Genomic DNA, 9,865 nt, shown 5'->3' on the forward strand with positions numbered 1-9,865 from the left:
GGATAGATCCATTTGCTAATGTCTCTAACAATCGTGACCTCTTCAAGACCGTTGGGGAAGAGAAGTCAATACAACTAGACAACTAGAAACCTAGGCATTAGTTAGATACGTGATGAGTTTGGTGGTCCTTATGATAAATTTATTTTGTTTAAAAATGTCGTTTCAGTGTCAAAAATCTTATGATAGTTTGAAAATCTATTTTCATCCCTCATTATAAAATTTAAAGTTTCAATAATGGTATAGATTGAGCATATAAATAAACATTTAGAAATCTTAAAAATTGACGGTCCAAATAATTTGTTAGAAGATACACTATTTTTTGAGCTTGAATTTTGTTTTCCCTTCAAATCCATATATGTTGAGGTCAGATGATCAATTGGAGAGTTCTCCAACACTAGAAAACTCTCTTCTGTGGAGGTTTTGAGTTGCATCCTACTTCAACCGTGTAAGGTTCCATAATTAAAACCACGACAATGTAGTGAAGCCCTTAAACCCTAAAGCTAATTAATAAATGGAACTGGAAGTTTGTCTACCGTAAAACTTCAGCTCATTGTTAGGATGGTTTGAGTCCCAGGGTAAGATGTACTCGATCACGGATTGCAATTCACCAATTCTTCGCCTAAATTTAGTTCTAAAACAATTGCACCACTGAGTTGTAAAAATTTAGTAAATCGCCAAACCCAAATTTCTATGAAATATGAACTATGGTCACCGGTGACAGTGAGTCATGTGACCGCAGGTGCAGTCAAATTATGTGTCAATGCATTCAAACTATTGGTATAATAAAAGCGATTGTCTACAAAGAGACCATTTATTTTCTGTAGGCCACAATCATTACCACTCGTTAGGTATCAATTTAGATGGCTTGAAATGAATTACGAAATCCGAAAAAAAAAAATTTTTTTTTAACTTTATCTGTTTAAGAATAATTGTGACCTCCATGTACAAAAGATAAATTCCCTTTGCAGATAATCCCACAACATAAAATAATTAGTGAAAAACTCAATCTTGTCACAATTTGAGCAACATGATTGAAATGCAAGCACTCACACATTCCATCAAAATATACCTAAAACTCAACTGTACTAATTGGCAAACTTTGCAGGGTCTCTTGACTGAAGTACAGCCTCAAGATTTTGCTCCTTTCATTCAAACAAACAAAGATCGACACCCCAAAGTTGAGTCCAAATTCAGATTTCAGCTGAACTTTTAGATAGTAGTGTTGCCCAAGTCCAAGACACCAAGCCAACAGCTTCTACATATAAAAACCCAGAGGAGTATCATAATATATATTTCATTTATCAACCATAAACCACAATAAAATTGTCTTCACAACAACCATAAACGCTGCCTGAGCACATAAATAACAAAAAGAAAACCACTAGATCTTTCTACTCCTCAGTGATCCAAAGTTGGATTTGAACCACCATCTCCTCTCTTTGGTACTCTTTGTCAACTTTCTTCATAAATATTCCTCTCTACTTCCTGAGAGCACTAACCAGTGTTCTGAAGTCCGGCAGCAATACCCTTCATGGTCAATATGAGGGTATCCTCAAGGCCTGGAGCATACTCACTAGTGGGGTTGAGCTTAACAAGCTCAGCAGCAGGCTTGCTCGAGTCCACGATTTCCTTAGAGAGATGTGGCCTCACCTTCACACTGTAGCTAGGGTCTCGGATCCGTCTCAGAGTATAAGCTTGGCATACATTGAGAGTCGTGATATACGAATCTCGAAGCCTCAGCCTTTGCTTCAAGTAGGGGTCCCCTTCAAGGAGATCCTTATGGGCTGCAACCTATGAGCACAAAACCAATACAAATTTTAGCAATAGCTATAAATAAAATAAACGTTCCGATAAATTCACCAACAAAAGGAAAGATAATTTCAATTGGTTTTTTAAGTACATTTTTATATAGTTTAAAACAACGTTATTTATACATTAAAACCTCATAAAATACAAGAAAAACATTTAGAAAAGACTACGGCCATAGGATTCCTGAGAGAATTATGAATATTTGCAAAAGCTTACATCGGTGAGCTGGAAGATACCTAAAAACAGGGTTAACAACTAAACTTGGGAGTTCCTTTTGAAGCACAGCTCATTAAAGGTTACAATGTTTTGGTTAATTTGTGGGAAGTATGAAAATTGTATTAAAACTTCTGGAGTTCCCCATATTGTGGATTTCTTGTGACGTCTTAAATAGCAAAATGCATTCATCTTTGAAAAGACATTTTCAACCTAAGAATAGCAAACGATCAAGTTACTACTAACATTTCAAGGAAACCATAATAACTTGAGTCTATAAGAATTGATTATTGAGAAAAACTAATCATTACCTGCAGGAGCAAGCTCTTAGTTTCTTCATAGTGCACTCTCAATTTCTCACCAAAGGACCAGAGATCTTCTGATACCAGCATCTTATCATACAAAGCAGCAATTCCTGGGTCTCCCTTGGCGAAAACCATCTCCACCAAGTCAATGGTGACCCTGAAAAATGGCCACTCATTGTACATCTCTTGCAGCATGTGCAGGTTTCGGATGTCCTTCTGCAAGACATGTTTAAACGCTGCCCCAAATCCAAGCCACACGGGAAGGTGGAACCTCGTTTGCGTCCAAGCAAATATCCAGGGGATAGCACGCAGAGATTCGATTCCTCCACTTGGTTTTCTTTTTGAAGGACGGCTCCCAATATTCATTCGTCCATACTCCAATTCCGGAGTAGCCTGAAGAGTTAAGAAGTAAAAGTGAATGATAAATAATGGCAATACTCCAAATTTTTACCAAATGAAAAAGATATAATGGAAATTTTGTCCAAAAAAAATATATCTTCAATTATACAAGAATGGGTTACATGCATGTGATACTCTCTGAGTGAACAGGGAAGAGCAAGGATAACTATCAACAATATTGGTTTTTCAAAGTAATTATGAGTACGAAACATTCAAAAATTAGGAGTACCAAACATCAAGGCGGGTTATTCAGTGCACAGAAAACACAAAAGCTGTTGTTATTTTTTTAACCTATTCTGATGAATATCCAAAGACAGTGTACTATATCTCTCGTGGCTGGTTGGCTAGAAAAACAACACTACATTGAGAACTAAGGTTTTTCCCTGGGAGAAACAAGAAAGGACATGGGCAAAAGAAAATGAGACGTTCACTAAAACAAACTACCACTAATTTCTTCATAGACAGATATTTTCTCAAATTGTAAATATGCTTCAATTTACAAACAATCAAGAAAAATATGGTTCAATGCTAGAACTTCTATAGATCGTTTGGTCATCTAACCAAAAAGTTTTTTTTCTTTTGTTTTTTTTTTTTTTGCCATTTCTAAATCTCTATATTTGGCCACCTACAAAAAGCTTTTACATGCACAACATTGAATGTTTGGGTTACTCTCTGAAGGTAACCTGAATTTAAACCTATAGTGATTCATTTACAATACTTCAACCATCCAAATAGAAACTAAATCACTGAAAATTAGGAAAATATAATATAATACAATGGACTATGACGTACTAATAATTCATTCTGGTCATCGCCATCCGATGAAATGATGGATACTGATGGAGAGGTAGTGGGACTCACCAGAATGGTACACAAACCCAATCATGGGTTTCACTCCCCTTCCATTACTGTTCATCATTTTAATAAGAAGTTGATGACCACATGGACCAACAGTTTTCCGTAGTCCACTGAATAATAGTACACTTTCCCTAGAATCTAAAACTATTTAAAATATAGCCTTCAGATGATCAGTGATGGGGGCAACTTACAAGTCGGAAATATTCGACAAACCGAGGCTCCTTAAAAACAATGGACCGATACTCTTCTGTGGCCACAACAGCCATCTCGTCCATCAAGGCTCGCCACTCTGGCTTCGGTGAGATTGGAGGGCGCATACCATGCTCAAGCGTGGCCGCGGTGAACCTCTGCAAGGTCCTAAAGCATAGATGCTCCTCACCGAATGACTGCTCTATAACCTCTCCTTGCACCGTCACCCTTAGTGACCCATGAATTGTATCAGGTGGCTGAGACAATATAGCAAGATGAGTTGGGCCACCACCCCTTCCCACTGTGCCCCCTCGCCCATGAAACATAGTAAGCTTCACTCCATATTGCTTTGCTACATTTATAAGCTCAACCTGAGCCTTATAAAGCGCCCACGCAGCAGAGAGACGACCAGCATCCTTGCCTGAATCTGAATACCCAATCATAACCTCTTGCTTCCCATTTATTCGGTTAAGATACCAATCAATTGAGAAGAGCCTTGCAAGTGCAGCAGGGGCAGCCTCTAGATCATCTAGCTTCTCGAAAAGAGGCACAACTCTCAAAGGATTCTTTACTCGACACTCTCGTTGCAAGAGCTCAACTGCAAGCACATCTGATGGTGAAGTAGCCATTGAGATGATGTAGGCCCCAAAACTATCAGATGGGAGCTCAGATATGACATGGAATGTGTCCAAGACGTCGGTGATCTCCTCGGTCTTGGGGAGATCAGGACCGAATAGTGGGCGTTTTCCCCTCAGCTCCAACAAAAGCCACTCTTGGCGCTGTTCCTCGGACCATTCTCGGTATGACCCAATGCCGAGGTGCTGAGTGATCGCATCCATGACATCGGTGTGGCGATCCGACTCTTGCCTTATGTCGAGTCTCACAAGGGAGAGGCCAAACGTGGATACCTGGCGCATGAAGTCGAGGAGGCTTCCATCTGCAATGGGTCGGTCACCCACTGAACATAAAGATCGGTAACAGAGCTCAAGGGGTTCTAGGAACTGTGGATAAAACATCCATTAGTAATTTTCTTAACATTTAGCACATGAACAACACTAGGATTAAGGCATAGTTGATGTAAGCTATTCATTTGACAAGTAGCCTCCGATTCTTATTTATATTATGCAGAAATCATGAAGTGCACTTAATGGAAAAATCAAATAATAAGTAGTGGTTGTATTGGTTTGCACGTTGCAGAAAGACAAGGAGGATTTTTTATGGAATTCTAGTCTCTGCTATGAACTGCCTAGTGAAAAATTAAATAGACAAATAGATATGCAAGACAGAGAGTGACCTGTTCCAGGTTGGTATATGTTGCTTCCTCAGGAATATCGGATGTTCCACTTGCTAACAAGTGGCGTGAACGCTCACGAGTGTTATAGAGTTTGTCCCTTACATCTCCGAGTATAACACGGTAGGGCTCGTTAGGAGGAATTTGTTTCCAGAACTCTGCACTCAAAACATTTGCCAAATTGCATATCAGAGAAAACATTACCAGATGGCAAGTGACAGCTTAATTAGAACAAAAAGCCTCATAACATTCAAGGAACATTATACAAGCTTAGACAGACTACCAATGCCCACCCTCCCTCCCTCAAAGATGTGAGTTGGAATTGGAACCCCAGTGGCCTAAGAAAGGCAGGGATCTACTCCACAAGGCCACTTATTAGGTACTGGGTTAATGCCCATGCCCAAGAACACTATAGACCTTTACTATAATGGATGAATTCTCATGACTTACCGATATAATGCTTCGCATCTTTCCTCGAAGAACTATGCAGCTCATGAGCACGAACACGAAGCTCATCAGTGGAACGCCACATGGACAACTACAAGAGAGTAAGCATACATCATGTAACCATATGATCTCATCCAGCCATTTAAAATGTCCATTTTATCACTATCTTGTTATATACTATCAGATGCAGCAAAAATTTCAACATAATATTGAAGCAAAGAGACAGAAAACTTATGACGCTCTCAATACCTCGAACATAAGATCCTCAATTTGAGAAAAGTACAGATTAGCAGCCATCATTCGTGCCAGCAAGCACACATCCCTTGTAACCTCAGGAGTTACTCTGGGGTTTCCTGAAACGGAAAATACCTAAATGTCACAAAAATACCATGACAAAAATTGCCAGCTATTGTATCAAAGAAGCCTCAGTAGTGATCTGTTTATAACTCAGGAGGTGAACTTCTGAGCTCGTAGGAGATGGATTTTCAAGAACATAACGAAGCATGCCTTGAAATGAATAAAAACAACCACTCAAGGAAATTTCTATACCATAAATATATAATTTGCAGAAAATTGGAACAAAAAAATCCCCTTAAACTTAATTAAAGTCAAAGGACTTCAAGGAAAGATACATGATTCCTTCTCTTTGCATCATTTTCAAATAACTGGTCACTAAATAGTCAAATATGTTACATAAATATGTAAAGAGAGGACCAATTCATCAAGTATGCTGCCAAATAGTATATTACCATCACGGTCACCTCCCATCCAAGATGAAAATTGAATGAGAGGGGCATTATATGGCACGCGTTCATTAATCCCTATATTCTTCAAAGCAGTGTCAACCCGACGCAAAAACTTGGGGACACCTTTCCATATTGTTTCATGGAAATAACTCATCCCAGCACGCATTTCGTCTTGTGGAGTTGGAGGAGTTCGGCGGATTTCATCAGTTCGAAATGCAGCTTGAATCTAAAAACATGGAAAGAAATTTCACTCGAAGAATTCATCAAAAACCTTACAGACAATGTCATAGATGGGAACAGTAACATACAATATAAAAGAAGGAAATCCTCGGGGCCAATAGATGCAGGTTTTACCAATAAACATGCCAGCATGACAACATGGGGATTAGATATTATTTATTTATCTATTTATTTATTTGTTATTACTTCCCATATTATAGATCGGATCTAACAAGTCAGACAGGTTTGGACTGGAGCAAACTGGACTGGACTGGACGAAACTGGACTCCATTGTGGTTTGCCAACTGACCCAGTCCCAAAATACCATTGGTTCAAGCAACACCTACTACAGAGTTGAAATTTAACAACTAAAAGACCAGTAAGAAATCTAAATTGGAGATTCCATAAGGTATAATTAATCCTTGAGAAACTAACTGTAAGACAATTTGCATGACAAAAAGCTAGCACGACCAGATCCTTCTTTGTACACAGTAGCTGCAGAATCTAAGCACTGCAACTATGTAATGGATAGCAAAAACCACACGGAAAGACCTTAAACTTGATATAAAAATCACTGAAACTCGGTCAAATATCAGCTGCATGAGTAATATGATAGTTTGTGTATCTCGACCGTGAAGCTAAACATACCTCTCTCTGTAGAGCTTCATCAAGCTCCTGCTTCTCATCAGGAGTGATGTCCTTGGCATACAACTGGGTCAAACAATTCCGTATCCTGCAGATTAGTAAAGTCAGTCACTTCATTAGTTCATTTAACAATATGAATTAAAACAGGTTAGAAAGAATGGCAGAACACAACCAGAATATCATTTCTATCTAACCATTTTTTGAGATTATAATTCCAATACATGGAGCAAAGCATTTCCAACAGATTATAACCAGGACAGGTTGTAAACACAACCTGGCACACCAAACATAAAGAAAGAATACAAGACACAAACTATGAAGTGTGGATATCAGAAATCTTCATAAATATCAATTAAAACTTACAAGTAAAAGATTATAACATTTGACCCTCACTTTCCGATGGGTTCAATGCGATAAGAACTATTAATTATTTCAAAACCATATGAGAAAGGTCATATAAATTGTAGAGAAACATTACAATAAAAGTGAACAGAAAGCAAGAAAGAAAATCCGTTTGTTCAGCTCTTTCAATATAAAAAAGGATGACAAAGGTAGTTGACTTCCATAGCAAACTTACAGATAGGGTTCCAATAAGAAAAGACAGTATGAAACAAACCTCGCATGCTTCTGAAGCAGTGACCTTCGGATCGACTGAGTGGGGTGGGCTGTGAAGACCAGATCAACAGTCTGGTTCTTCAGCGCATCAAAAACTTCTTCAGGGGACTTCTTCAGCTGAACCACCAACCTCTTCAGAGTCTCCTCAATGTCAGATTCGGTTGTTGCAGAGTTCTCATCAGCAAAGTCTCCCTTCTTAAGCTTGATCCTCCTCCTATAAGCAATCTGAACCTCTTCGGCCAAGTTGGCCAAGTTAAGCATGTGTGAGAAGGAGCTAGCAACAACAATGGAATCCCCAGGATCCAAACTAGTCAACACACTCCCCAGCTCTTCCAACTTTCGAGGGTCATGCTTCCCCTCATACTCAGCAGAATGCTCATAGCACTCTTGAACCTAGAGAAACAAAAAAAACAAAAACATAAAAGATTAACTAACTCAACTGATCCATAATGGATAAATCGCATAGTTTCACATCCCAACTGATGAGGTTACCACCAAATAAAACACTCGACGTACAGTCTCTTTCATCGATTCGAAAATTATCTTTCCATAAAGAACATAGCTTCAATGTCTCAACCTACGGACCACTAACATAAGAGAAAAGAGACAACTGAGGGCAATTGCTGCCCAAAAATCAGAACAAGGCCAGTTCCATCAATAAAGAAGAATTATTCATTGCGGAAAGATGCCATATATATGCATTAATCAGCAAAGCATATGGGTTTCAGCCTCACTGAAAATAACAATTCAATCAGAATAATATGAAGAAGAAAACATGGGTTTCAAGAGCATACCGTCTCCCTTAGATCTTCTCCATGTAGATCCTGAAGGACGTCGAGAAATCGATCCAAGAGGAGAGCATCATATTCAACTAATTTGTCATCCTCAGAGACCTTTGCAGGTACAAGGAGCCTCAACTGCGCATCAATTGATGCAAGCTTTACTAACGAGTTCTTCGACATCTCCCTTCCAATCAACAAGGTGCAGACGCAAATTTGGATGCAATATATCCACACTCCCCCAAAGATTGACTATATATATATAAATAAAACCCTGCAAAAAATAAAAACAGAGTTTTTTTAAAAGAAAAAACAAACGAAAATAACAAAGAAAAGCTAACACACTAAAGGTTAGGTATCACGGACAGAGCTAAACATCCCCAATCATTACCACCCACCGATAAAGAAGCCACCGGTAAACACCCAAATATAGAGAATGGTAACCACAAGAAGGTCTATATATAATTAAAAATGCAATTTTAAAATAAATTAATTAATTAATTAAAAAAACCAGACCCACAAATTAAAAAAAAAAAAAAAGCCAGAGGAAAAATTAAAGAGGATCCATAACATGAACGCCATGTGAAATTTAATATGATATAAAGAAAAGAGAAAGAGACTAGAAATTTAAGTTGTGATACAGTCGATTCATAAGGAATCCGAGAATTATCAGAACTTTAGTACTGTCACGAGTGTAGTGGATGCCTAAAGAGATTGAAAAACCATTTGAAGATCACATTAACGGGGTTTTTTACCTGATGAAAAAGCTTTATAAAATACCACAATGCCGTTTCTCTTTATGATTCTTCACGCTGCAACCCAAGAGCTTTGAGCAGAGGGCAGACGTTAAATAGAGACTGTAAAGTCAGCAGCTATAGAGAATATCCCAAAACTTATACCATGTCCCTGTTGGCTTCTCGTAATTTTCCACCGCCCAAATTTTATAAGTTTAGTAAGGTAAATGTAATATAAATAAATAAATAAATAAATAAAACAAAAAAAATTTTATATAACGTTACAACTTTAAAATGTAGAATTATCGATGGGTTAAAAAATCCATAAGTTGTTTTAATATTGAAAAGTTGATCATCTCGACATTGAGATGTAGAAATAAAACTAAAAATAAAAAAAAATAAAAAGATTTTGAATCTTAAAAATAGTGCATCTTGCAACACATTATCTAAACGGTTCATTTTCAAGGTTTCAAAATATTTATATATCTACATGATTTTAACTATTTTTGAGATTTAAAATTTTATAATTAAATATAAAAATAGATTTTCAGATAATCTTAATAATTTTTTATATCAAAATTTTAGACGTGCACTTTAATTGGATTGTTTAAAATTA

General features: G+C 37.6%; 1 protein-coding gene across 1 annotated transcript; it reads right to left on the reverse strand.

Moving 5' to 3' along the window:
* Positions 1–1,278: 1,278 nt before the first annotated feature.
* Positions 1,279–9,336, reverse strand: LOC18442136 (phosphoenolpyruvate carboxylase 2). Its single transcript, XM_006852360.4, has 11 exons — positions 9,271–9,336; positions 8,531–8,789; positions 7,738–8,129; positions 7,125–7,209; positions 6,261–6,483; positions 5,761–5,864; positions 5,515–5,602; positions 5,068–5,222; positions 3,776–4,774; positions 2,334–2,720; positions 1,279–1,791 (listed from the first exon to the last, which is right to left on the reverse strand). The coding sequence occupies exons 2-11, from the start codon at positions 8,696–8,698 to the stop codon at positions 1,495–1,497; spliced, it is 2,898 nt and encodes a 965-aa protein (XP_006852422.1). The 5' UTR covers positions 8,699–8,789; positions 9,271–9,336; the 3' UTR covers positions 1,279–1,494.
* Positions 9,337–9,865: the final 529 nt, after the last annotated feature.

The sequence above is a fragment of the Amborella trichopoda genome, chromosome 1 (assembly GCF_054954075.1).
Source record: "Amborella trichopoda isolate Santa Cruz 75 chromosome 1, AtrichopodaSantaCruz75HAP2 v2.0, whole genome shotgun sequence".
In the NCBI taxonomy this organism is placed as follows: Eukaryota; Viridiplantae; Streptophyta; class Magnoliopsida; order Amborellales; family Amborellaceae; genus Amborella; species Amborella trichopoda.